This window comes from Hippopotamus amphibius, chromosome 15 (assembly GCF_030028045.1).
Source record: "Hippopotamus amphibius kiboko isolate mHipAmp2 chromosome 15, mHipAmp2.hap2, whole genome shotgun sequence".
Classification (NCBI taxonomy): Eukaryota; Metazoa; Chordata; class Mammalia; order Artiodactyla; family Hippopotamidae; genus Hippopotamus; species Hippopotamus amphibius.
Window position 1 is genome coordinate 2,904,294 of NC_080200.1, and position 27,704 is coordinate 2,931,997.

The 27,704-nt window shown below is 58.3% G+C and overlaps 2 protein-coding genes across 6 annotated transcripts in view; one reads left to right on the top strand and one right to left on the bottom strand.

The window, feature by feature from the left end:
* Nucleotides 1-3,478: 3,478 nt before the first annotated feature.
* Nucleotides 3,479-27,704, bottom strand: part of DAPK3 (death associated protein kinase 3) — a 32,828-nt gene continuing 8,602 nt past the window's right edge. The window contains exons 6-12 of one of the 4 annotated variants that reach the window (XR_009049137.1): nucleotides 27,485-27,511; nucleotides 26,214-26,366; nucleotides 25,467-25,512; nucleotides 24,036-24,989; nucleotides 21,771-21,910; nucleotides 20,728-21,089; nucleotides 3,479-3,990 (exon numbers count right to left, since the gene is read on the bottom strand). Coding sequence is in view for 1 of the 4 variants with exons in the window: in XM_057708246.1 (XP_057564229.1) it covers nucleotides 24,453-24,989; nucleotides 25,467-25,512; nucleotides 26,214-26,366; nucleotides 27,485-27,511 (763 nt within the window). In the remaining 3 variants the exon portion in view is untranslated. Of the gene's footprint in view, nucleotides 3,991-20,727; nucleotides 21,090-21,770; nucleotides 21,911-21,958; nucleotides 24,990-25,466; nucleotides 25,513-26,213; nucleotides 26,367-27,484; nucleotides 27,512-27,704 lie in introns of those variants that run through there. The other 3 variants (XR_009049139.1, XR_009049138.1, XM_057708246.1) reach the window with 3 other exon arrangements.
* NMRK2 (nicotinamide riboside kinase 2) lies at nucleotides 6,345-10,568 on the top strand. 2 transcript variants are annotated; one of them, XM_057708248.1, is made up of 7 exons: nucleotides 6,345-6,462; nucleotides 8,202-8,292; nucleotides 8,842-8,890; nucleotides 8,974-9,130; nucleotides 9,604-9,675; nucleotides 10,041-10,147; nucleotides 10,240-10,568. In XM_057708248.1, the coding sequence occupies exons 1-7, from the start codon at nucleotides 6,437-6,439 to the stop codon at nucleotides 10,323-10,325; spliced, it is 588 nt and encodes a 195-aa protein (XP_057564231.1). In that variant the 5' UTR covers nucleotides 6,345-6,436; the 3' UTR covers nucleotides 10,326-10,568. The 2 variants fall into 2 exon arrangements, with proteins under 2 accessions (XP_057564231.1, XP_057564232.1); XM_057708249.1 differs by having other exon boundaries at nucleotides 6,394-6,462; nucleotides 8,815-8,890; nucleotides 10,240-10,489.

The window sequence follows — 27,704 nt, forward strand, 5'->3', positions numbered from 1 at the left end:
AAATTTAATAAATAAATACATGTATTAAAAAATGAATTGCTATTCTCTGGAGCCATTTCAGGCACAGAGGACAAGAGACCAAACATGATAGTAAAAGGGACGTCCCTGGCGGTCCAGTGGTTACGATGCCGAGCTTCCACGGCAGGGGACACGGGTTCGATCCCTGGTCAGGGAAGTGCCACGTGGTGCTCAGTAAGGCCAAGAAAAAAAAATGCACCCCCCCCAAAAAATTATAACAATAGATGTTCCCGCTTCTCACTTAGCAAATTACAAGGGCTTTAGGAGCTGTGTGCCAGGACCTGGGAGTAAGCCCAACTACGTGTTTCTTATTATAAATCACTGTATCACAGTAATAATAGTAACAGTAATAATAGGAGTCTGAGTCCCAGCTAGCACAGGCCCCCCGTTACTGAGGGGGAGGCAGAGGCACAGAGAGGGGACGTGGCTCTCCTGGGGTCACCAGGACACTGAGTGATGGGTCTGAGGTCTGACTCTGTGCCACCCTCTGGCCACCTCATCGCATGGCTGGAGGGCCCCAGCCCTCGGCCAGCTGCAGGACGATGGGGGTCTGTGCCCCTCAAAGGGTCAGAGTGGACCCTCCCGTGCCAGGTACAAGAGGAGTCCTCCCGTTGTCCACGCCCAGGATTTGGGGACCTGCTGGTGGCAGGGATGCCAGGACGGGCATGAGGTCCACACCAAGTCACCATCCGGTTGATGGTGGGAGCCGGCAGGCGCCAGCCCACCTGCCTCGGCCATCCTGCCCCTGTGGGGCGTCCTTCACGGAGGAGGTTGCTTCACGGGGGGCTGGGAGGGGGCCTGGAGCAGAAGGGGCCTCGAGCAGCACGGGGGCAGCGAGGAGGGGGTGTTGACATGGCTGAGCTGGTGCTGGGATCTGGGGTGCCATGTCTGGAGGTGAAGGACCCACCCCTTTTTCCCACCCCACCGAGTCTCTGATGATCCTGAGGGGGTTCTTGCAAACCGCATTCGTTCACTCATTCATGAGCTGAGCACTGAAGATCCCGCAGAGACCGAGCAGCCCTCATGTTGCTCCCAGCCCAGTGGGGGAGTTTGATGCAGGGAACCAGGGCCTTACTGGGGACCAGGAGGAAAGGCTAGGAAAAGAGGGTCCTATCTGATTGGAGACCAGATAGAGAAGTAGCAGTTAGCCAGGCCGATGGGATGGGAGAGAGGTGTCCCCGGTGGAGGGCCCAGCAAGGACAAAGGCTTGGAGGCCGGACAGAGCTGGGTGAGACCGGAACAGGAAAATGAAGGGCGGCTGGAGGCGGGGGTGGGGGGGGCGAGGGGGAGATTTTTACCATTAGTGGCATGTAGCACATTCACAATGTCGTGCAGCCGTTACCTCTGGTCCAGAACTTTCCCATTTCCCCAAAAGGAGACCCCGTCCCCATCAGCAGTCACACACACCCCCCCATGCCTCCCCCATCCCCTGACAACCGGGAACCCACTCCCTGTGTCTGGGGAGCTACCTGTTCTAGATGATTCACACTACAGGACAGGACGGTCACTGTTAATGACCTTGGACCAGTGGGCTGTTTGGGGACGGGCAGGTCTGCCCTGGGAGCCCGTGTGCCAGGGTGAGCCGATAGGGAGGCCTCTGGCAGTGCCCTGCCAGGGCCTCTATCTGGACGCATCACCGTCACCCGTGGCTTGGGCCACATGCCCCGCGAGGAAGCTCCCGGGAAATTCTTGCCACTGAAACTGAGCCAGAGGTCACACCCGGAGCTGGCTTTCCCCCTGCCTGCGGGGCAGCTGATGGAGCTCAGGCTCACAGGTCCAGCCACGCCGCCAAGAAAGGGAATGGAGACCCAGGAGGGGCTGGAGAGGGGAGGAAGGGATGGGGGCCAGCAGACAAGACCCACGTCTTGGCCATTTGGTCATTCTGCCCCTGATGGCCGCCTTTGAAGTGAGGGTTACTGCCCCCCAGTGACCTCTCCTGACCTCTGTGCCAGGAGAGTCCTGCCTGAAGCCACTAGGGGAGTCTGTTAACCAGTTATCAAGAAGATCCATCACTTTCTGCCTCCACCACTGGTTGGCCCTCCACTGCTGTCTTGGCCACGGCAGGTCCTGCCAGTGGAACGAGGGGGAGGGAGGTCTTGGGGTCCACACAGGGCAGGGCCTAGGGGTGAGGACAGTGTGCTCGTTTTATTTAATTAATTTATTTATGTTTTTCAGTTGCGGCATGTGGGATCTAGTTCCCCAACCAGGGATCAAACCTAGGCCCCCTGCATTGGGAACACCTCGGGGTCTTAACCACTGGACCACCAGGGAAGTCCCTGTGCTTCTTTTAAATGCAAATAAGAATGGGGAGGCATGTGGCACAGGAGAGTTGAAACAGAGGGAAGACAGCCCCTGGCCTGGGTTTTTACAAAGCTCCCTCTGGCCGGGCATACAGAGTGCCAGTGCCAGACAGTTCAAGCTGTAAGACTGTACTGCTCGCCTAACACAGCACAGGTGAGCAGGTCTGCAGCCAAGGAGCAGTGGGGTCGGTGGATGGAGAATCACTAGGAGGAGACGTGAGGGGTAAGGTGGGGGGATTCTGGCTACATTGACTTAACAGGATTCTTGCTGAAATCCCCACGAGTTTCACTGGGCGGCTGATTCAAAGATCTCCTGCCCCTCCCTGTTTCATTCATTCCCTCCGCTACCATTTAAGGAGCCTCTGACTTTTGCAGGCCCGCCTTCTTAGGCACCAGAGATGCATCAGAGAACAAGACACATCTGTCCCTGCCTGCCCAGGAGGGAACTGGCGGTGTGGAGAGAAGGGGTGGGGATCTAGAAAGGCTTCCTGGAGGAGGGGGCAGACATCCAAGTTGAGGCAGGATGGCTTAGTCAAAGTTAGCCCAGGGGAAGAGGATTGGGTAAGGGGAGGGGGGTTCCTAGAAGAGAAAACAGCATGTACAAAGGCCCTGTGGCAGCAGCTCTGGCTGCTGAGGGGCAGGTAAGTGATGGGTAGGGCAGGGCATCCTCCCTTCATAAAGCCTCCTGGGGGTGGGAGCCCAGGGCCAAAGAGAGACTCCCTCCTGTTGGGGCCAGCAGCCTCCTTTATAAAGATGAGAACAGGTGAGGCACAGAGAGGTAAGGGTGGGGCCCGAGCTCCCCCAGGTGCCAAACACAGACGCAGGATTCAAGCGCAGGATTCTTACACAGGGGTTCTTAAAGTGTGTCCACGGTGGGCAAGGGTGGTGGTCGCTGAGACCCATTCAGGGGGTCTTCCAGGTCAAAATCACACGTGAGCAAAAGATCCATTCAAAGTGCAAAGATAGGGACTTCCCTGGCGGTCCGGTGGTTAAGACTCCATACTCCCAATGCAGGGGACCGGGGTTCAGTCCCTGGTCGGGGAACTAAAATCCTGCGTGCCACACGGTGCGGCCAAAAATAAAAATAAAACAAAGTGCAAAGATAGACCAATGGCCTTTAATGGAGCAGAGAACGAAAGAGAACAGTCCACCTTTGCAGTTTGGGTGTAGGACAAAGAAGACTGCCCATGATGACCTAATAAGGCTAAAAATCCTCCTGTGTGTGTGTGTGTGTGTGAAGCTGGGTTTTCTTCCTGTATATCAACCAAAACAACTATGGAAATGAGCTGAAAAACAAGCAGATGGGAGACTCCTTCTAAACCAGACATTAAAGAGACTTGCAAAAATGTAGAATATCATTCTTTTATCTAAAAAAATTTTTTTTTATTTAAACAAGATGAATTGATTCTCTGACAGTTCTGGAGGTGAGGAGTCTGACATGGGGCTCACGGGGGTAAGGTCAAGATGTGGGCAGGGCTGGTCCCTCCGGAGGCTCCGTGGGAGAATTGGTTTCTGCCTCTTCTAGCTTCTAGAGGCGCCACATCCCTGGCTCGCGGCCCCTTCCTCCCTCCTCACAGCCAGCAGCAGGGTATCTTTCTGATCTTCTGCTGTAGCCACATGTCCCCTCCCTCTGACGGTAGCTGGAAAGGTTCTCAGCTTTTTTTGTTGTTAACTGAGGTGAAATTCACATAATATACAACTAGTCATTATTGTAAATATACGATTTGGTGACAGTGAATTTACAATGTTGTGCGACCATCACTTCTATCTAATTCCAGAACATTCTCATCACCCCAGAAGAACACCATGTAAGTAATTGCCCCCCACTGCCCCATTTTCCCTCTCCCAGCCCCTGACAACCAGGAACCCACTCTCTGTCTGTGCAGCTGCCTGTTCTGGACGGTTCCCGTCAGTGGAGTCACACCCTGTGTGTCCTTCTGTGTCTGCTTCTCTCCCTGAGCATCGTGTTCTGAGTCCGTCCACGTGGTAGCGCGTGTCGGGGCTTCACCCCCTTCTCACAGCAGCATAATAGTCCACGTGTGGATGGACCACAGTTTGTGTATCATCTGTGGATGGACACATGCTGTTTCCACCTTTCAGCTCCTGTGAATCAAGCTACTATAAACATTCACGTGCAGCCTTCTCTGGGGACATATGTTTTCATTTCTCTTGGGTAGATACTTTGACGTGACATTGGGTCATAAAACCGTCAGCTGTTTTCCACAGCGACTGCCCCATTTTCCATATCCCAACCAGGCGGTGCTGAATCTCTCCATTCTCACCAACACACATTACTGTCCATCTCTTTGACTAGGGCCATCCCAGTAGGCGCGAGTGGTGTCTCACTATGGTTTTGGTTTGCGTATCCCAGATAATCAGTGATGCTGAGCATGTTTTCATGTGCTTGTTGGTCACGAGTGTATCTTCTTTGAAGAAATGTCTATTCAGATTCGTCGCCCATTTTTAAATTGGGTCGTTTGTCTTTTTGTTGTTGACTTGTAAGGGTTGCTTATATATTCTAGCTAGTAACTTCTTACCATATATGTGACTTATAAATGTTTTCTCCCATTCCCCACTTTGTCTTTTCACTTTCTTAATTGGACTTCCCTGGCAGGCCAGTGGTTAAGACTCCTTGCTTCCACTGCAGGGGCCATGGGTTCGATCCCTGGTTGGGGAACTAAGATCCTGCATGCCACGAGACGCAGCCAAAAATAAATAAATTAAATAAATAAATAGGGTCGTTTGTCTTTTTGTTGCTGACTTGTAAGATTTTTTTTATACATGCTGGCTAGTAACCTCTTACCATATATCAATATATGACTTGTGAATATTTTCTCCCATTCCCTGCTTTGTTTGTTCACTTTCTTAATAATGTCGTTTGATGTACAAAAGGTTTTTTTAAATTTTATCAAGCCCACTCCCTTAATTTTTTATTTTTTAAAAAATATTATTTTTCACTAAAAATATATTTACGTGACCACGTAGTGATTGGTTTTCCTTTTCTTTTTTCTTTTTTTGCAGCACACTGACTCTTAGTGGCCGCTCGCATGCAGGATCCAGTTCCCCCGACTGGGGATCAGACCAGGACCCCTGCATTGGCAATGCGGGGTCTTACCCACTGGACCACCAGGAAAGTCCCTGGTTGTCCTTTTTAAAAGTTAACAAACCTTTAATTTTTCGCAGTTTTAATCTATAAGGTGGTAAATATTATCCATGACAATAATCAAAACAAAAACTCCCTGGGGTCCTCAGTCATTTTCAAGAGTGAAAAAGGGGTCCTGAAACCACAAGGTCTCCTCTGGTGGGGAGGTGGGTGGGAGACTTGGAACCCGCTGGTCAGTAAGGAGGCGGGATGAGAAGGGCCCTGCCTCCCCCAACCCCCCAGCTGATGAGAGGCCTGAGGCCAAGCCCAGTGACGCCAGGCCTCACGTGGGCACCCGATGAACAGCCGCTGGTTTCACGCTGAGACTTTCTGGCGGCCAGGGTGACCAGAACGGAGCTATCTTGGGGTTCACCACTCTGGACCTTAAGCCCATCTTGGCTGCAACCCCCTTAGAAAAGGAAGTCCCCTGCTGTGGGGACCTCTGGGGCTGCTGGGGCTGGAGACAGAGCTGGGGGGGGGGGTGAGTTCCTTTCTTCAAGCCACCAGAACCGGCCTTAATGTCAGGGTCAGGCCAGGGGACACACCGGACTGGATATTTTTAGGGAGGGAAGACGTGCGGCCAGTTATCTGCCCCGTGGGCAGGCTGGCTGGGAGGGGCGGGAGGGGAGGAGGGGGAGAAGGGAGGAGGCGGCGGGGTGACATCCACCCACACCCCCCTGCCCGGCCGACCCGTGGCTAATTTAGGCAAAAGGCAGCGTGGAGCTATTTCCATCCAGTGCGAACAGGTGCGGCGCGCCCCGCGCTCCCCCGCCCTTCACCGCGCGGGCCGCGCTCCCCATAGGCCGTGGGCCGCCTCCCTCGGGGCGGCCTCCGGGCTGCCCTAGCCTATAAAGGCGCGGGGTTTTCTCAATGAAGCCGGGACGTACTGCGAGGTCGGGCTCAGCCGGGTGCCCGGGTGCCCGGGAGCCGGGAGTCAGCTTGCCAACCGCGGTCCCCGCCGCCCCTCCGCGCGGAGATGAAGTACATCGTGGGCATCGGAGGGTGAGCGTCCAGGGCCCCGGGCGGGCCGTCCCGCGGGGGCACAGGCGCGAGCGCGCGGTGGAGGCCGGCCGGGCGCGCCCCTGTGCGGACCGAGGAGGCTGGGGAATGAATGGAGGGCTGCCTGGCGCCTGGTGTCGCAGGGACCCGATGCCCAAGGTCGGAGTGCGAGGTGGGGTCTCCGCCCCCGGTTCGGCGCAAGGCTGGGCAAGGGGCCCAATTTAAAATTTCCAAATGGAAGTCACTTCCCCACCCCCCACCCTCGACTAGACTCCGTGGGGATAGAAGACTTTTTTATAAAGCTCAGGCGGACCTTCCTTAAGGCGGTGGGGGTGGGAAGACACCGACCTCAGGGAGGCACGTGGGCAGGTGGGGCGGGGTCCCCAGAATGGCACGCCCTGACGGTGTGGCACCTGCCTTTGGAGCCACATCTGCTGACCTCAGGCAGGGGCCTGGCCTCCCTGGGGATTTATGACCCATAACCAGGCCTTTTTAAGACGATGTCTAGCAATCTTTTACAATAAGCAGGGCTGGCTTGGCGCCCCCACCCAGGAGGTCGCCTGGATCCTCCCCCTCCATCACCCTCTTGAAATTCCTAATAGTGAGACCAGGGCCCCCCATTTCTGCACATTCTGTAGCCGGCCCTGAGGGCACGGTGTGTCTTTCAACAACTCAAATTAACATCGAGCATATTCGAACCTACTCCCCTTAATATAAGGGGGTCGCCTTTCCCATCGGTCCTTTTCAGTGGCTGCAGCTCCCACCCCTCCCACACCCAGCTTTCCACCCATGATTCCTAAGACAGGGACAGCAGGGTCAAAGGGACACTCATGTCCAGAAAGTCCTGACAGTCATCCTTCTCTGTCCTTTGGCAGCCCCAGTCGAGTCCTTAGGGTGACCATCTGTCCTGCTTTTCCTGGGACTGCAGGGTCCCCAGGATTTGGGACTTTGAGCACTAAAACCAGAGACATCCCAGGCACACCAGGATGAGTCAGTTATCCTGCTTTGCTCATTGCTTTTTTTAAATAATCCTTTCCCTTTGTCATAAGGTGACCGCCTCTTCCCGGTTTTGCAGGGAACTGCGGGTTTTCCTATCACAAAATTTTTTTTTCTCCCCCAGTGTGCACTTGCTTTAACATTTTGGCTTTTTTTTTTTTAAGCCTTGCTGAGGCTAAGTCACACATGGGCCTCAGTTTTCCTGTCTGTAAAGACGAGCTCCCAGCCCCACCTCCTGGGTTTGCAGTAACACTGAATGAGTCTGAACACAGAAAGCAGTGCTTCCAGGACCCCAGCTAAGGCTGTATGTTAGTGTTTTTGTTTGTTTTCATATGCTCTGCCCCCTTTCTCTGTTTTGTCAGGCAGGCGAGCGCAGGCCTGTGCCTGGCCTCAGCGGGCAGTGGGCAGTAGGCAGCCGGGCGGCCTGGGTCAGCTGCTTAGAAAGGCCTCCTCTGACTTTAGATGAATAGAAATACCCTCTTAGCGCTAACGTTTTACAGGCCTGTGTTTGTTTTGCTTTGCTTTGTTTTTGGCAATGCAGCTTGGCGTGTGGGATCTTAGTTCCCGACCAGGGATCAAACCCAGGCCCTCGGCAGCGAGAGCACGGAGTCCTAACCACTGGACCACCAGGGAATTCCCTACAGGCCTGTGTTTTAGATTTGAGTCTGCTCCTGGGGGCCCCTCGAGAGCCGCACAGGTCCAGAGAGGGGCCCCAGGCAGCCTCCACGTGTATGCTCTCTCCACAGCATGACCAATGGCGGCAAGACCACACTGACCAACAGCCTCCTCAAGGCACTGCCCAACTGCTGTGTGATCCACCAGGATGACTTCTTCAAGGTGGTCGCCCTGGCCGGGGGTGGGGGAAGGCGCCCTGGGAAGGAAACTCAGGGCAAGCAGACCCCTCCCGGGGCGCCCTGGGCTAACGCGAGCCGGGAGAGCGAGGGACCGCTAGTGTGTGCCTGGCATGTGCTCACGGCCCACCCGTTCCCCACGGGACGGAGAGGGAAACCGCGGTTCCCCGCGTGGGCGTGCCACCTGGGCAGTACCCCTTATCCTCTGCACCTCCACTTTCCCATCTGCAAAATGGGCTCTGAGCCTGCCCTTGAGGCTTTGTGGAGGATGAGGGGTAACTAGACGATGGATGCAAAATCCCCCCCCTCCTGGTCCCAGCAGTCACAAGGTTGGGGAGGGGGCTCTGAGTGCCAGCCTGGAGCCCTCCCCCGCCCCTGCCTGGGACCTCGCAGCCTCCAACTATGAGCTGCAGGGGGACGGGGCAGGCAGGGGCACCCGGACCCTCACAGTGGGCTCTCCAGGCACTGTCGCCCCAGGGTGGCGTGAGGTGGGAAGGCGGGCACTGAGCCCGCGGCGTGGGCTCCTCTGTTTCAGCCCCAAGATCAAATAGCAGTTGGGGAGGACGGCTTCAAACAGTGGGACGGTAAGGACGGACGGCAGCCCCGCGCCCCCTGCCCGCGCTGCTCCCGGCCCCCACCCCACCAACGCCCCCTCTCCCGCCCCCAGTGCTGGAGTCCCTGGACATGGAGGCCATGCTGAGCACCGTGCGGGCATGGGTGAGCAGCCCCCGGAAGTTCGCCCGCGCCCACGGGGTCAACGTCCAGCTGGACGCCTCGGACACCCACATCCTCATTCTGGAAGGCTTCCTGCTCTACAGCTACAAGTGAGCATCCCCAGGTCCGGGCCCCAAGGTCGCCGAGTCTCTATGGACAGACAGGACACTAAGGCCCGGGTGTGTGGGACGTGCAGCCAGAGGCTCGGAGACAGGGGCAGAGCTGGGCCCAGCCCAAGGGCGAATACCCACGCTTCTTGGGGCAATGAGTCTTCCTCCTGGGACCTCAGGTTCCTCAGGCAGAGCAGGAAGCTGGGTGGGATTCCCAGCCTTGCTGGGTGACCCTAGGCAGGACATCGTATCTCTCTAGGCCCATCCAAGCTGGGAGAGGGGGAGGATTCCATCCTCAGGGTAGGGGGCTGCTGTGGGCATAGTAGGAGCCTGGTCCCCCCACTCCTCCCTAAACTAACCAGCCCAGACCCCTCCCCCCCGGCCTTACCACCCAGGAATGTCTCTGGAGGCCAAGGCCGTGGCATTTTGTACGTTGACCCACGGGTGCTGACCGTGTCCCCCACCCCGGCCAGGCCCCTGGTGGACGTGTATAGCCGACGGTACTTCCTGACCGTCCCGTACGAAGAGTGCAAGTGGAGGAGGAGGTGAGCCTAGGGGCCCTGTCGGCATCCCCAGGCAGGACCGGGAAGCCGGGTAATGCCCCCTGGACACACGGCCACCCTGAGGCCGCAGGCTGATGGGGAGCAGGCACCTGGGTGGCCCGTGCTGGGTCCCAGAGGCCCACAGCCTGTGGCCTGGATAGTGTAGCCCACCCATGCCCTGCCCTGGGCATCTCCCAGGCCCCCCAGGGAAAATGCCGGAAGTTGGGGCCTCGCACGGGGCCCCTGACTCAGCAAGGTCCCCGTTCTCGGTGGTGCCGCCCGCCCCAGTTCCCGCACCCCAGGCTCTGCTCACAGCACCGCCCTCGGGAGACAAGGGTGAGCTCATTCTCGCCCATCCCCCGCCCCAGTACGCGAAGCTACACAGTCCCCGATCCCCCCGGCCTCTTCGACGGCCACGTGTGGCCTATGTACCAGAAGTATAAGCGGGAGATGGAGGCCGACGGCGTGGAAGTGGGTAAGTCCCTGACTAAGATGAGGCCAGCCCCTCCCCATCGGGACCATTTGGGAAACCTGGACGTCCCTTGACCGTGGCTTTTCTGATTTCAGTGTACCTGGACGGCATGAAGTCCCGCGAGGAGCTCTTCCACCAAGTCCTGGAAGACATTCAGAACTCGCTTCTGAACCGCTCCTAGGCGCGGCTGGAGAGAGGGGCCCAGCCCCCACTGCAGGGACCCACACACAATGCTGGCCACAGGACGGCCATGCTGGCGGCATCACAGCCAGACACTGCGTGACCATTTCCCTTTGGGGACGTCTGTACATATGAGAGTGGAGGCCCCACTCACAGCCCAGCATCTCGGCACCCGGGCATCCCGCCCAAGATGCGTCTGTAACCTCGACGGCGGCTTATGTATTAAACCTGATCCTGTTTTTTATTGTTGGGGTCCAGCCTGTTGCATTTGAGGTGCTGAGAGGGATCCTCCTGCCCCCCTCCTTGGTGCATTGGTGGCCTCGGGGGGCGACACTGAGAGCTCTGGGCAGTTACAGTCTCCACCTGTTGGACCCACGGCAGTGTGACCCTGGGTGGCTGCTTGAGGGTCTTTGGGCCTAGTTTCCTCAAAAGGGAAATTTCCTGCCAGCTTTCAACAAACAGTGCAGCACGGCCCAGAGCAGGGGCTGGGGGGTCCGCCAAGCCTGAGGGTGCCCCCAGCTCCTGGCTGAGCCCCGCCCTCACTGCACCCCGGCACCTCCTCTGTGACTGGAGCTGATGCCTACTTCTTATGACCCAGGATGCTCGTAAGGACACACTCCCTGTCCCAGGAACCACATCTCCCTGAGCCTTCCCTAGAATGTTGGTGAGACAGTTTATCGTGTACACCCACTTCACAGATGGGAAGACCGAGGCTCAGAGACCGTCAGTGGCTTGGGAGCTGGGACTTGAACTCGGGTCTCCTCAGACCCTGTTCTTTTTGCCCAAGGGAGGTGGAGACTGAAGACGGGGCTGGGGGGGTGGATGCAGCAGGGGGAGACAGGAGAACAGGGTACCCTTTGACCTGCGGGGGATGCCCCAGGACCAGCTGTGGAACTGTACCCCCCCACCCCACTCAATCCAGAAGGGCAGGAGAAACCTGAAGTCCAGATAGGTTTGGACAAAGCCAGCGAGCATTTGGAAATTATGAGGGGAAAAAAGAAAGACAGAACCAATTACCATATAACCTAGCAATTCCATCCCCAGAGAATATACTCAAAACGGTTGGAAACAGGTGTTCAAAGGAGAACTTGTACGTGAATGTTCGAAGCAATGCTATTCACAGTAGTCAAAAGGGGAAAACAACCTAAAACGCCTGTCAAATGATGGATGGATAAACAAGACGTGGTCCCTCCACACCCTGGAATGTGATTCAGCCTCAGGCAGGAGAAAAGTCTGACGCTCAGTGCAACATGGATGAACCCTGACATGTTCAATAAAATAGTCCAGACACAGAAGGACACACACTGTGTGATTCCACGTACAGGAAACGTCCAGAACAGGCCAATCCACAGAGATAGGAAGTAGACTCGTGGTTGCCAGGGGCTGGGATTGGGGGGTGGGGGTGGGGGGAGGTGTGAGAGTGACTGCTGACGGGGACAGGGTTTCTTTTTGGGGTGATGGAATGCTCTGGAATAAGAGGTGATGGTTGCACAACACTGTGAATGCACCAACTGTCACTGAATTGTTCACTTAAAATGATTAATTGTATGTTATGTAAATTTCACCTCAATAGAAAGGAAAGGAAGGGAGGGAGGGAGGGAGGATCGGGTCTGGGCACAGAGGCAGCGCGGGTTCTGTGGGCTTTCACGCTGTACTTGCAGTTGGAGGCGAGAAGCCTGTGGGGCGAGGGGCGTGGGTGTCCAGAGCCCTGACCCTCACTCGCCACACAGCCCAGGCCCCTCACTGTACCGGTGACACCCCCCACTGTCCTCTGAGCTTCCTACAGTTGGGTCCATGGAGTGGGGTCTCTGTGGGCCCCAGGCCTCCCTGCCCATCGCCACACAACGGGCTGGGTGGGCAGCGAGTCAGTCCTACAAGTTCTGTCCCGCCCTGGGTTCAGGGTCCCAGGCTCCTGGGAAACTGCTCAATTCCTGTGCCCCAGCCGGGGGGCGCCTCCCACTTGGCCGCTGCCCCTCTAAATACAGCCCTTCTGCTAACGGAAATCACCCGGCGTAGCAATCCCCACTGCCCTTTGCCCCTGTGGCCTCAAGACCCAGCACAGAGCAAAACACAAAGGAGAGAAGGCTGAGCAGACGGACAGATGGATGGCAGTAGAGCCCGGAGGCCCCACTGGGCCTGGGGCTCGTCCCTGGCACTAGCTTCCGCTAAGACCTCAAGTGGCCCTTTCCCCACCAACCTGAAGACCCAGTGCATGCCACTAGTAGGGTGACCAACTGTCCCTGTTTTCTGAATACTTTCCCTTTACTATTTATTTATTTATTTATTTTTGGTCACATGGCGTGGCTTTTGGGATCTTAGTTCCCTGGCCAGGGCTTTGAAGCCACGCCCTTAGCAGTGAAAGCTCGGAGATCTAACCACTGGACCACCAGGGAATTCCCATACCTTTGCTTTAGCACGGAAAGTCCTGCTTCCCCAGAAATTCCTCAGAACCAACCAACCGAGGTGGTTGGTCACCGTATGTGCTCGTCTTCCAGGGGCTGCAGAACAGAGGTGAAAGGACCCACAGGCCGAGGGTCAGGAGGGCCTGGGTTCCTGTCCCTGCCCAGCCATCAACGAGCTGCGTACCTAATGGCTCAGAACACCATGTTCCGGTACATTTGAGCAGGATTTGAATCTGTTAAGACTCTCCTTGCTTCAAACAAACAAAAACAAAAAGCAAATGACACTATTATGAGCTGAACTGTGTATCCTCACATTTGTGTGTTGAAGCCCTGACCCCTAGGACCTCAGAAGGTGAGTGCATTTGCAGGTTACTAAGTTAAAACGGGGTCGTGAAGGTGCCTTAATCCAGCATGACTGGGGTCCATGTAAGAAGAAGTTGGCACACACCGAGGGAAGACCATGGCAGGCCACAGGGAGACCTCAGGAGGACCCACCCTGCAGGTCCACAGAGACAGGGGCTGGGGAAGGGTGGGAAGTGACTGCTAGTGGGGATGGGGCTTCTTTTGAGAGGACATAAAACATTCTCAAGGGTTTATTTTCCTTTTATTTTTCTTTTTTTCCTTTTTTTCCTTTTTTTTTTTAGCCGTTCTGCACAGCTCTGAGGGATCTTAGCTCCCCGATCAGGGACTGAAACCGAGCCCTCGGCGGTGAAAGTGCAGAGTCCTAACCACTGGGCTGCCTGGGACATCCCAAAATATTCTCAAGTTAATCATAGTGGACAGATGCACAAAAAATTGAAGTTTACACATTAAGTGGATAAACTGAATGGTATGTTGATTCTATCTCATAGTCCTCCAGGCCTTGATAAGAGAAAAAAAAAAAAAAAAGGGAATTCCCTGGCGGTCCAGAAGGACTCGACGCTTTCACTGCTGAAGGCTCAGCTTCAATCCCTGGTTGGGGAACTAAGATCCCAAAAGCCTCACAGCCAAAAAAAGAAAAAAAGAAAAGAAAGAAAATCACCCAATGTGACTTTTATTCTGTGGCATTTCCAACATTTGTGACTCTAGTCACAAATGCGCGGAACTGTCACGCTAATAAGCTGGGTGCCCGGTTTAACGGGGTGCTAAACGTTATTCCCTCAACAGATGTTTACCGGGTGTGTAGTACCGGGGGCGTCACAGTATGGTCCACGGGCCAAATCCAGCCCGCTGTGTGGTTTCACACAGCCCTCGAGCTAAGAATGGCTTCACATTTTTAAATGGTTGTGGGAAAAAAATAACAGGAAGAATTAAATTTCGTGACGCATGCAAATTACATGGAATTCAAATTTCAGCATCTATAAATAAAGCTGCCTTGGCTGCAGCCATGCCTAATCGCGTATGTGTCAGCCGTGGCTGCTTTCAAGCTGCCGCAGAGCTGGGGGGACAGCAGCAGAGACCCCCAGGTCCGTGTGGCCGAAATAACTCACATCCTGCAGCGTCTGCGGATGGCTGCGGTGTGCGCACGGTCAGGGGTGGAGGGCCACGGGGGGAGGCCACTGTGTCCTGCAGGGCAGGTGAGAGGTGGTGTGGGGCATCGGTGAGCCTGCCGAGGCCTGCCCTTTGCCACAGGCACGGAGCACAGTGAGGCTGATCCGCCAGCTGCCAGGCCTGAAATAGTCCAGGATGGGACAGGGACACGGGAGAGGTGGCTGCGGGGCAGCCAGAGCCCGGCCTGGTCACCACACCCCTCGATCATTATGAGAACAGTAAGCTGGATGGGGGGGAACCACCTCATCCCGGTTTGCGCGGAACTTTCCCGGTTTCAGCGCTGGAAGTTCCACATCCTGGGAAAGCCAGGGCCCCAGGCAAACTCAGAGAGCTGGTCACCCTCATTGGGGCCAATCTCATGGAGAGGTCAGATCACTCTATGACCCACCTCTCTAGGGCTCAGAGAGGGAAGCGACCCACCCAAGGTCACTCAGCAGCGCTGAGATTTGAACTCAAGTCTATCCGATGCCGGCCCAGGGCCACTGCTGCTGAGGAATCGTGCCAGGCCACTCACCCTCACCCTACCCGCATCCCGGGAAGGTTCTCTCACTCTTCCCACAACCACCTGATGGGGCCCAGCGAATCTGGCCCCACCGCAGCCCATGGCTGGGCAGCTCTGGGCACAGTGCGGACACAGGCTGGGCTAACCTGTGCCTTTCCTGCAGCCCCTGCCCTCCCCAGACAGAACCCCTAGACTAACCCGATGCGCCCCTCCCATGTGCACCAGGCACCCTTATGTCAGTGTCAGGCGGTCTCCCCAGACCCCAGGATGGGATGCCCCAAGACCAGGCAGCCTTGGGCGTGAGTGGGCGGCTCCCGAGCCGGGCGCCTCAGCCCCTTCCTGGCGAGAGGTCCCCAGGCAGGTAACGTGCCACCTGTGCCTCAGCATCCTCCCCTGGGCTTGGGATGCCCATTGCTGCTGGTTCTTTGCAGCAGGTGTGGCCACCCACGGGGACGAGGAGCCTGAGGCCTGCCCCCCCGCCCCGGGCCAGTCTGCAAGCACAGGGAGGGCACTCACACCTGCTGGAACACCTGTCTGGCGGTTGGGGGTGGGGGCTGGGAATTGTCTCTTGTGCTCCTGCGACCAGGACAACCTATTTCTTTTTTGAAGATGAGGGAACCGAGGCTCCTGGAGGTGGAGTCCCTTAGCCCCAGGCCACAGACAAAGGGAGGAGACAGGGTTCCAGGCCAGGCTGGTGTGCCCACTGTCCTGCCCGGGCCGGCGGCAGGACAAGCCACCGCCAGGCTCCCCCCAAACCCGGACCTGGAGGAGCCCCCCCAGACCCCGGTGCCCCCACCGCCTCCCTCTGAGGTCCCTTCTGAGGCCACCCGTTCTCCTCCCGCCCTCACGATGGGGCTGGGGCCGCAGACACCCCTACAATTACTATGGTATTTACTAGTTTTCTTTAGGAGTCTTGCTTCTTTTATTGATTTTAACTAAATTCATTTGAAGAGGAAACTTTATGGCCTTGCTGTGGATGGGAAAACCTGAATTTCCTGACACCGTTAGGATAAAGCACATCACTACAGACACTAAGAATTCCTGCCCCCGCATCCCCTAAAATCATCCCGGGCGCCCGGGGATCAGCTGTCCACCTTCTGGGAACGCGCGAGGCCAAGAACAACCTCAGTCGGTGCTTCTCAGCTGGGGGCGATTCTGCCCCCCACCCAGGGGACACTGGGCTACATCTTGGGACACCTGTGGCTGTCACACTGGGGGCTCCTGGAATCAAGGGGGTGGCGGCCAGGGATGCTGCTCCACAGCCCGCCCGCCCAGGACGGGCCCCCAGCCAAGAAAAACCCACCCGAGTGTCGGCGGTGCCGAGAGGAGACACCCTGGACTGAGGGCAGAGAACTGGCTCAAACCCCCACTCCTGGGAGGCACCCCGAGTGGGACTCGAGGTGCAGAGAAGGCTGAGCGCCCAGGACGGGACAGACCCTGACACACACCCATGTGATACACACCCACCCACGTGCCAGTCATCCCGTGGCTGACACCCTCCTGGGCCAAGTCATCCCCCACCCCCAGGAGCTTGGCCTGGCCCGCCCGCAGTCCCCCTTCTGTGATCCCTACAGGGCCCCAGGCGCCAGGCAGCTCACCCCGTGGGGGAGGAGGTGGGGCCTCAGGATTGCCGGGGGCCCCAAGGGGGGGTGGGTGGGACCCGCACACCCCTCGCTGGAACCTGGATCCTCTGAGGCCACCCCAATTCGGAAGCCCTGCTGGGGAGACCTTACCCCACCCTAGCCCACTGCAGACACACAGACAGGCGACCTTCCATGCAAAGCATCCCCATGAGAGCCCCTAGGTGGTCACCCCACCAGAGCTCTGCCCTGGGGCCCTTCCCCAAATGTCCTAACAGCCATGGGAGGGGGAAGATGGAGGTGGAGGCCCTGGGAGGTGGGGGCGAGACTGCAGAGCTGGCTCCCGGCCCCCCCTTTTCTCATTCTATTTCAGGACCCCCCCACCCCAAGCACTTGCCACTTACATCAAGTAGCACTCAGCCGGCCGTCTTAATCAGCAGTTATACTGCCTGCCCTGCCCGTGTCCCAACAGGGCCAGAGCGGTCACCTCTGAAGGCTGCCCCCACCTCGGGCACCCCGTCTGCCAGGCCCCTGAGGGGGCATCCTTGGGGCAGACTGGGGGGCCAGCCAGTGCCTGAGGGAGGAGTGGGCTGACCGGGACAGACAGGGGCAGCCACGTGCCCCCCCTTCTGCTCAGAAGACCCCCCACGTTCGCCCAGCATGATCTGGAGGGAGCCTGGGGCACCCAAGAAATGCCCTCACTGCCTCCCTGTTCCCTCTAAGCTTCTCTTCAACCAGCCTGGGAGGGGAGGGGGCAGCAGGGGGGACCAGAGGCATTTTCAATCATGCAAACAGGGCTCACTTCCGAAGGGGCCTGGAAGTCCTCCCATACGGGGACCCTCAAAATACAAAACCCTAGGCGGCGGGGTGGGGGACACCTGGGAGTCGGCGTGGCGGGGTGGGTAGGAAGGAAGCCGTGCCCTCCCCGAGGGGAGCCGGCACCACGGCCATCACTGCAAGACACACATGCATCCTGGGGTCGCCTGGCCGGGGCAGGGGTCCCTGGCTCTGTCCTCGCCAGGACAAGGAGAATCAGAGAGGAGAAGGTCCAGCCCCCTCCTCTTCCTCCTCCCTCCTCCTCCTCCCTCCTCCTCTTCCTCCTCTTCCCTCGCTGCCCTCTTCCCGCCAGGGCCGGTTAAGTGCCCCCGAGGCTGTGTTTCAGACGTCCTTTGCATGGGGTATGTCTTTCACGACTGTTCTGTGTCTCACTTTTCAGGCCACCGAGTGGGGCCGGGCAGAGGGACAAGGGGATGGTTTCGGTACTTACTTTTCTTTTTCTCTCTGTACAACAGGGGGGCTAAAGGTCTCGGGGGCTGAAGGAGCCTCTCGGGGCTGGTGGGGCTGGCTTTATAGGCCACCATGTACCCTGGCGACGGCGCTAGTTATTAATAGCGGCCGCCGCCTCTTGCCCGAGTATGGTCAGCGGCGCGGCAGCTGTGGGCACGTGGCCCCTGGGCCAGGGCAGCGCTGGGCAGGACCCGGCGTGACCTGGTGACTCCTGCGCCCGAGCCCCCAAATCTAACAAGACACGCTCAGTGAGGGGCGCCCAGGTCGTGCTGGAGCCTGACACACCCTTTCCCCCAACCCTCACCGCCCCCCGAGGAACCACTGTCCCCAAGGACGAAGCTGGCACACACAGAGGTGCCCTGTCTGCCAAGAGCCAGGAGCCCAATCGGGCCGCATCAGACCCAGGCCCGTATGACTCATTCTGCAGATGGCGCGTGACGAATGCAAGCTGTGGAGGAAGGCCTCAACCGAGGCGCAGCCCTACATGCTGGGAAAACCGGGAGGGCCCCCGCAGCGCCACGGCCTCCGCCCATGAGGTCTGCTAGCCCAGCGCCCTCCTCCGGGGGTCGGATGGACTCCTGCCGTCCATGCCTCGCCAGCTCTCGGAATTATTCACGCAGGTCAGCGACATCCTCCCCCAGAGCTACTGGCCACTCATTCTCTAGTCACTAAAGCCTGCCCCCACAGCCCTGGGTTCTCTCCATGGGGCCTACGGCGTCCTTCTCCCCGGGGCTGAGTCCACGTGACTAATAAAGAGCCATCCACTCATCTGTCCGTGTCAGACGTCCTGCGTCCGGCCATCCCTCACCCCGCAGCGGGACTCCCGCCCTAATGGGTGACAAGGAGGGGACTGAAACACAAGTCGCTGGGAATTCCCTGGCGGTCCAGTGGTTAGGACGCGCTGCTCTCACTGCCGTGGCCTGGGTTCAATCCCTGTTTGGGGAACTAAGATTCCGCAAGCCACGCAGTGCGGCCAAAAGAAAAAAAGAAAAAACACAAACAAACAAACACAAGTCACTGACCCAAGAGCCCCCAGGTCAGCAGCCCAACCATGACCGGCAGTTCTGTCCCCGCCCAGCCTGGTCCACGCTGGGGTCTGAACCCAGCCTGCCCGGCCCTGGAGGGTGCTTTGCCACTGCCCCACGCTGCCTCACCAGTGACCTACCCCAGCCCAAGGGAGCCAATGTAAGCAGATCGGGTAGGGACCCGGAGAAACAGAACCAGGCAGGGCTTTCTTGACATCAGAGAAGCCATCTTTTGGCCTAAGCCATTTTGGGATCTAAGCCTGGCCACAGTGTTGTCCTGGAACAGGTCTCAATAATTAATGGGGGGACTTCCCTGGTGGCACAGTGGTTAAGAATCCACCTGCCAAAGCAGGGGACACGGTCCAGGAGGATCCCACATGCCATGGAGCAACTAAGCCCGTGTGCCATAACTACTGAGCCTGTGCTCTAGAGCCCATGAGCCACAACTACTGAGCCCATGTGCTGTAACTACTGAAGCCTGGGAGCCTAGAGCCCATGCTCCATGACAAGAGAAGTCACCGCAATGAGAAGCCCTTGCATAGCAACAAAGAGTAGCCCCCACTCTCCACAACTAGAGAAAGCCCGTGCTCAGCAACAAAGACCCAACGCAGCCAATAAACAAGTAAATAATAAAATAAATCTTAAAAAAAATTAATGCGCTTAAGGAAACAACAGAATGCAGGGATGAAGGACTGTTATTAGGCAAAAGAAGTAACAACAGCGAAGATAAGAAATCAGTTGTAAAGACTCCGGGTTCTGGTGGTGACAGTGAATGTTGGCCTGAAGTACTTTCTTGAGCTGTTTTGCTTTATTTGTTTCTTTATTTATTGCCGCATAGCATGAGGGATCTTAGTTCCCTGACCAGGGATCAAACCTGCGCCCCCTGCATTTAGAGCCGGAGTCTTAACCACTGGACCGCCAGGGAAGTCCCTGTTTTGCCAAATTTAAAGCCCCCCCCCCCCCCCACGAGAGCTCAACTAACCAGATCAAACTGGAACCTAAAGGATAACGATATGGATCTTCTCTGACCCTCGTGACGTCAATCTAATAAAGCTTGGACTCTGTCGACTGCCCCAAATCTGAGCCCTCCCAGACCCTCTCCCCTCCGCAAGGGCGGAGGTGTGGGGCCATGGGCCCTAGAGGCACGATTGTGAGCCCACCAACGGCTCTCTCTGCAGCTGGTGTCACGATGTCCACTTGGAGAACGTGACCTGCCTGGGGACACGAGCTCTGCTGGTCTGAGGTCTCGAAGACTCTGAGCCACTCTGATTTGCCTTCCGCAGCGCTCTCCAAGGTCCCGCTTACTCCTCACTGGCAGGAAGGGGCAGCCGGCAGTGGAATCCCAGCCTCCCTCCCTCACCATCCTCTGCACAAATTTCGCTCTGAGATAATAAACACAGGCTTTCAACGCCTTCCTTGCAACAAGCTTCACACACACACACAGACACACAAAGACACACACACACACAGACACACACACACACAGACACACACACACACAGACACACACACACACACACACACACACACACACACACACACACACACACACACACACACACACACACACACACACACACACACACACACACACACACACACACACACACACACACACACACACGGCAGCCAAACCCGAAGCCAACCTCGAGGCTGGTCTGGCCTGACTCTTGCCAGCTGGAGGGACGGGACTCAGGCTCCCAAGGTTCATTCCTCCCAGCTGTCTCAAGAAGCAGGTAAGAAGACATTCCCATTTTGCATACGGGCAAAACCAAACACAGGGAGCCCTTGCCCTGCAGACCTGCGTGTAGGCCCACTCTCCTCAGAGCATCAGGTGCAAACATGAACGCCCCAGTCACACTCTGGAAAGAAAAGGGGCTGGGGGCCTGGCAGAGGGACAGGGTGCCAAAAGAAGGGAAGTGAGAGTTGAACTGCTCAGTGAACCTGTGAGTGGGTGCAGTGCACCTTCATCAGTGTGAGTCAGCTACTGCTGCATAACAAAGCACCACAAACCCAGTGCCTTAAAACAACACACATTATCATCTCACAGGTGTGGGTCAGGAGTTGATTGGCTTACCTGGGCCCTCTGCTCAGGGTCCCTTAGGAGGCTGGAGTCCAGGTGTTGGCCCGGGCTGGGTTTTATCCAAAGGCTTGACTGGGGAAGGACGCACTGCTAGGACCCCTCACGTGGTCAGTGGGCTTCACTGCTTGCTGGCAGTTCCTTGTCACGTGGGCCTGTCCAACATGACAGCTCGATGCCTCAAAGCCAGCAAGGGAGTCAGCTGGCAAGATGGAAGTGACAGGCTGTACAGCCCAACCACAGAAGGGACCTCCATCACCTTCACGGCCTTCTGTTGGTCAGAGCCTGCCAGGCTAGCCTGCTCTCCAGGGAGTGGGGAGCAGGAGGTGGGGCTCCTTGGGGGCCACTATGGGGTCTGCCTGCCACAGATAAGATAAATAACAGCACGTTAGCCCTGCAGGCTCTGCAAAGGGAGTGTTATCTGTAAGTGCTCATGCTGGCCAGATAGACTGGGAGGTGCTTTACGACCACAGGGTGGTTCCCTGGGTGCTTAACTGACAGACTGAGGAAGCTGAGCCTGCACAGAGCTGAGCGGCCCAAGATAACCTAGGTCAGGGGGCAGAGGTCATCTCCAAAGCAAGGACACCTGCCCGTGTTACCCCTGAAGAACTGGGGAATTTGCCCTGAGCACAGAGGTGCTTTGGATACTGAAAGGGCAGGTGTGAGTCCAAAGGGAGTTTTGGTTTTTACCCGGAAGTCTTCATCAGAAAGTCTGGATGGGTGAGGGCCCCTCCTCTACCCCCATCCAGACAGACATTGCCTCTACCTTCCACTGGCATCTCCCAGGGCCTGACACGGGGCCCACGGTGCGGCACGACTGGGTAAATGTTGGCTGGAAGAATGCTATTTATTGGTCCCCTGGGGCCTTCAGGGAGCCTCCGGCTCACCGCTCTTGGGGTCTGGAGACCCTCTAGCACCGCACAGAAGATCCTTTTCTGTTGGAGGCAGGTGGCACCTGGACGATGGCCTACTCATCTTACACAGTTACCCGTAATGGATGCCCCTTCCCTGCCACGGGCCGACCACGCTTTGCAACGTACCACCGGGGGGGCCTGCTGCTCAGCGTCCTCTCTTGAAGGCCTAACAACCAGGTGCCAGCTGTGGAAGTGCCTGTGAAGGACGATCGCAGACCGACTGGAGAAACCTGAGTGGGTCCGACCATTGGACAAGCTGAAATTTACTGAGATTTTGAAAGTGGAAGTTGTTGATCAAAAACAGGCCAGAAAAAACGATGGATTTTATGGTAAGTCTTATCTCAATTTTTCTAAAATTAGTTTTAAAAACTGAGGGTGGGGGGGACTTCCTAGGTGGCGCAGTGGTAAAGAATCCGCCTGCCAATGCAGGGGGACACGGGTTCGAGCCCTGCCCTGGGAAGATTCCACATGCCATGGAGCAACTAAGCCCGTGTGCCACAACTATTGAGCCTATGCTCTAGAGGCCATGAGCCGCAACTACTGAGCCCATGTGCCACAACTACTGAAGCCCATGCGCCTAGAGCCCGTGCTCCACAACAAGAGAAACCACTACAATGAGGAGCCTGCGCACCACAATGAAGAGTAGCCCCCACTCGCAGCAACTAGAGAAAGCCCGTGTGCAGCAACAAAGACCCAACGCAGCCAATAAATAAAATAAAATAAAATAAAATAAAATAAAATAAAATAAAATAAAATAAAAAAACTGAGGGTGGGGGGAATGCATGGAGAGGTAACAGAAGGCTGAGCCGGCCACTGGGAAGGAGGAAGAGGACATCCCAGACCCAGAGGCCGCGGTGAGCGGCAGCAGGAGCGACAAGGACACCTCCTGCAGGCAGGCCCACAGCAGGGCAGGGGAGCCTACATGTGACCTGGCAGCGTCTCAGGAGGAGCAAAGGGACAGGAAACCCCTCCAGGCCCACACTAGCTGCCTGGATGCCTCCATCTCATCGCAACGAAAAGAACCGCAGTCCAGCTGAGCCCCAAAATTGGGGCTGCCTCCGAGGCCCCGCAAGGCTGGGGGTGGGGAGCAGCGACGGAGGGAAAGAGACACAAGAGGCCGGAGAGGCTGTGGCGCTGGGTGACCACCAAGGCTGGCCCCCCTGCCCGGGCCCAAGCAGAGAAGAGCCGGACGCCAGGGAAGCCGGGCTTTATTTCCTGAAGGCTGGCAGCAGGAACATGCTTAGAGGCGTGCGGGTCACACGATGGAGTTCATGAGGGGCACACAGAGGCCCCCCCCCCCCCGCCCCGCCAGCCCCACAGCCAGGTCTCAAGGTCCCGCGGGGTCCGGTGGCCTGGGCCCCAGCCAGGGCCACCGCTGGAGCACCCACCCACCCACCGCCGAGCTGCTGCCCGCACTCGGCCTGGGCTGACCTCTGTCCCAAGGACTCCTCCCGGGCTAAGGTGGGGTGTACAGGGGCCCCTCAAGAACACAACCAGCAGCAGAGAACTCCAAGCGCAGAGTGGCCACCAGCTGGGGACCCACGTTTGGCTGAAGCCTGCACCTCAGGGCAGTTTCTCTGGGACACGAGACCCCGCTCCAGGGCAGCACCTAGTGGCGCACAGCGGCACTGCCCACTGAAGCCCACGCAGCCCTGAGGTCCAGGGCCACACTCTCCAAGGCTTCACCTCCATTGGAGAGGGGTCCCTGGAAACAGCGGGCCAGCAGAGGCTGTCCCATGGGCTTCTCCCTGCATGGGGCGGCATAGCCCTGGGGCTCTCCAGGGAGGGGACTCTGGGAACACAGGCCTCCAGCAGTTACTCCATGGGGCCCACCTGAGAGGTGCTGGCCTGAAGGCAGCACTGGAGAAGGGGGTGAGACGGGGCAGGGCTGGGACCCCCGCCGATGGCTCTCAGCTGTCAGGGCTGTTGTCCGGGGGCTGCAGAGAAGGGGACGGTCCCACAGCCTGCGCTGCGGGGAGGCCTCCAGGCAGCCACAGCTCTTCCCCCCTTCCCCCCGCCGGCCCGCCTCAGGGAGGGAGTGGAGACTCAGCTCTGCAGGCGTTTCCTTTACTGCATCCGGGCACTGTGCCTGCCACACACTCCCCCAGGACAACCCCCAAACCAACATCTCCTTGAGGGCTGGGTCATCTCCCCAGCTCTGGTCCTGGTGCCCAGCCCCGGGCTGTGGGCACGGCAAGGGGTGATCTGCAGAGCTGGGCTCAGAGCTCACCTCCACCACTGACCCCCGAGGAGCAGCCTCCCATCTCCAGAAGAGGAGGAGCTGGAGTGTCCAGCAGAGGCCCCTCCAAATCTGAGTCTTGGGGTGAGCCCGGGGCACTCAAGACACCCCCCGCCCCGCGCTCCCTCCCCCCACACCAAAGTTCCACGCACCTGGACCACACGGAGGGCCTGAAGCCGCTGACCCAGGCCCCGGACATTGAAGCTGCCACCCCAACACCCAGCCACGTGAGGCATCTGTGTCCACCGCGGCCAGTCCTGTCTTGGACGTGCCCACCCCTCCCAGAGTTCCTGAGCTGGTGCTGCCCCAGAAGCCCCCAGAATTGAGTTGCAGGAGGAAGGGGCGGAGCTGGGGGACTTGGGCTGCCCAGAGAAGGCCCAGAGCAGCCACGTCCTCCCGAGGCAGAGCCGGGCCAAAGCCCTCCCTCAGCTGGGGCTCCTGGGCCCCGTGAAGTGCATCCTGGCCCGGCGCTCTTCCCAGCGCGACCTCCAGCCTGGGGGCGCTCCGAGGCCACACCAGAGTGACGGGGGCCTCGCCCAGGGCAGCAGGACACACTACCCTGAGCAGCCCTAGCGGAGGCTGCACTCCCCCTCCTGCAGCTTCTCCTGCTCCATGGCGCGCACCAGATCCTGCACGAACCGCATCTCGGAGGCCACCTGCTTGGCCAGCGCCTCGTAGCGGTTCTCCAGGCGGCTGAAGCGGCGCTTGAGCCCGCTGGCCCCCAGCAGGGCGTCCTTGGCCTCCTCCTGGGCCTGCCGCTGGAGCGCCTCGGTCTTGTGCAGCTCCTGGCGCAGCCGCCGCAGGTCCTGGCCAATGCTCTCGCTCTCCTCGCGGTACCAGGCCTCCTTCTCCTCGTAGATGGCCGTCAGCGCCTCGATGTCCTCGTGGAACAGGCGCCGGCTGTGCTCGAGCCCGCGCAGGCCCTCCTCGGCCGCCGCCACCTCCTCCAGCACCTTGGAGAAGCGCTCGAAGTTGACGTAGGTGTTGTTGGGGGGCATGCTCGAGTGCGACTTGATGGTGTACTCCTTGAGGCGGGCCGTCTTCAGGCGCCGCCGCTCCGGCTTGCGGCCGCTGTCCTCCCGCCGCACGTTCCGCCGCCGGATGGCCTGCAGTGGGAGGGGAGGGCGCCTTGGACCGGGGGCCAGCAGGAGCAGCACCGCCAGGTCCACGTCCGGCCCTCTGATTGCATTTTATTGGCACGCAGCCCTGCCCTTTCACGCACACGCACACGTGGTCCTGGCGCTTTCCTGCTCTGATGGCTGGGCTGAGAGCTGATGGTAGACTTCGTGGTCGTGCCTCAGACCACAGAGCCAAACGCATTCACTTTCTGCCCTTTACAGAAGGCTGCCAACTCTAACCCCAGCCTGCAGGTGACCCCGCTCTATAATGTTCTGGGGAGGGAGCCCTGCTACACGTAGAGGGGCCGTGGACTCCAGCCGGCATCTCAGTGAGATGGCTCTGACACCACATCAATTCACACCCCGTGCCCCACAGCGTCCAGGCCCACTCCCCTGGGGACCCCCCTCATGCTGGGGGCTGGTCACACCTGCCATGCCCATGGAGGGGCAGCCCCACCGCCTCACCTTGATCCAGGAATGCTCCAGGCTCTGGGCGATGGTCATTCTCCTCCTGGAAGAGCCCCCAACCCTGGTTAGCTTCACGTGGGTCACCTTTGCCGTCCTCCCCCGTGAAGAGAGCAGGAAGGGGTGGTCCACGCTCTCCCGGCTGCACCTCTGGCTCTTGACCCCACCTATGGCCGACTCAGGGACCCGCCCCTCAAGTACCTAAAGTCACCCTCCAGCCCAGCAGCAAGTCCCTGAAATGACCACGAAAGTACAGGCACCATTCAGAGCTTCCACTCTGCCTGGCCAACCATGAGGAGCCTGTCAAGGGCAAGACTCCAGGGTCTCCACGTTTCCTGAGGGGTTAACAGCATTGACACCTAATGCTGGAGTCTCGCAACTCAGGCACCCAGACGAGGAGCCTGGGGAGGACTGCGGCCCAGGGGAGCATCTCTGTGTGAATGAGGGCTCCGTGCTGCCAGCACATTTAGATTTTTTTTTTTTTAGGAAAAAAGAATAGTAATCTGGAATTTTATGTGAAACCTCTTAACTTAAATGTTAACAACAAATTAAAAGCTTCTTAAGAGACAGCTTCTTAAGAAGGGCCAACCTAAGCCTTCTGTGCTATCTCCAGCCCAAAGCAGAAGCCACACCGGATCGCCAGGTACAGGGAGGTGGCAGCTCGGGCGGACGTGTTACTTGTCCTGGGCCGCAGCGCCCACTCTGGGGGACTTGCCCGGCCCTCCCTGTCAGGACCGGCACTCCTACTTGGGGTCCTTGACGAGCAGACGGCGGATGAAGTCCTTGGCCAGCTCGCTGGTGTTGCTGAAGTACTCCTCGTCAAAGTCGTAGTTCACGGCCGAGATGTTGGTCAGGGTCTCCTGCTTGGTCTCGCCCAGGAAAGGGGACGCGCCGCTCAAGCTGGAACACGGACACCGGGCTCAGTGGGGCCAGACAGCCCGAGGCCGCCTCACAACCAGGCCGCAGCCCAGGCCACCACCCGGCTCCGCTGTGCCCAGGAAGGGGGCAGACGTGGGAGGAGGGCGATGCTGGGCCCCGGGCCACCCTCCACAACCACACCCAGCCTCCAACCAGAAGCCGTGAAGATCCAGCACACAGCCAGTGAGGGGTGCTGAAACAAGGGGGCAAAACCTCTGCAGGATCTCAACGCAGCTACGTAGACGCACAGTCTCAAAGCACCTTCCCTGAAGGGTTTAGCAGTTAGAGGGAAAACGGCTAACTTTCTGGGGGCGGGAGATTGACGGGGGAGGGGAGTCCTGGCCAACACGGCCAACAGTGGTGCCGCGCTGAGGCCACACCACCACCCTGTGGGGTTCTCGGTATATGACGCTGTGACTTAGGGTGACAAATATATATTTGGTCTTTACTCCAATCGTCAGGCACACAGATCCTAAAACCCTTGTCGTTTCCTGAAACCCACGGTGAAAGCATCTTTTGTTTCAACATTTGCTCTTTCTTCCGTCTCCTGAAATCGCTCCAGAGGAAAGAAATGAACGAAGCGTCTTTGTTATTCATGACAAGCCCCTTCCAACACCACCTGAGTTGAGGCCAATGAGGGGACCTGGGAAAGGCCCTAAGGAGCAGGCCGGTGGCCGGGGAAGCGGCGGTAGGGTTAGAGGGATGCAACTTTCATCCTCACCCCTGACCTCCAGGGAGGGGAAGGGCTGGAGGCGGAGTTACTCTTCAACGGCCTGTTGAATCCACCAGGCCTAGGAGCTGCCAGCCCGAGGACGAGGACAAGGGGGACGCGTGGTCCCGGCCCCGGGCCTCACACGGTTACTCCACACGACGAGGCCCTGCCCGCCGACCTCTCCTGAACACACCTCTCTCCTGCCCACACGCATTCGCTCACTCACGCGCGCGTTCGGCCCTCCACCCCGGGTCCCCCGAGCACCGCGTCAGGTCAGAGCACTGAGGGGCCTGCCTCCCACGCACGGCCCCTGCGCAGAAGCCCCCCAGCCCTCCTCCTGAGCCGGCGGGGCCCCGGGGGGGGCGGGGAGCGCCCAGCAGGAACTCACAGGATGTAGGTGATGACGCCGATGCTCCTGGAGGAGAACACGGGGAGAAGGGGGTCAGCTCAGCCGTGGGCACAGCACCCCAGCCCCCAGGCCCCCAGAGCCCACTGGTCTCGAGCCAGGTGGGCAGCAGGCCCGTCAGCCCCAGGGACCCCCTCCCTCCAGGGTCTGCACAGCCCCCACCGCGTCCCTCAGGACTGGACGCTGAAGCACCTCTGGCCAC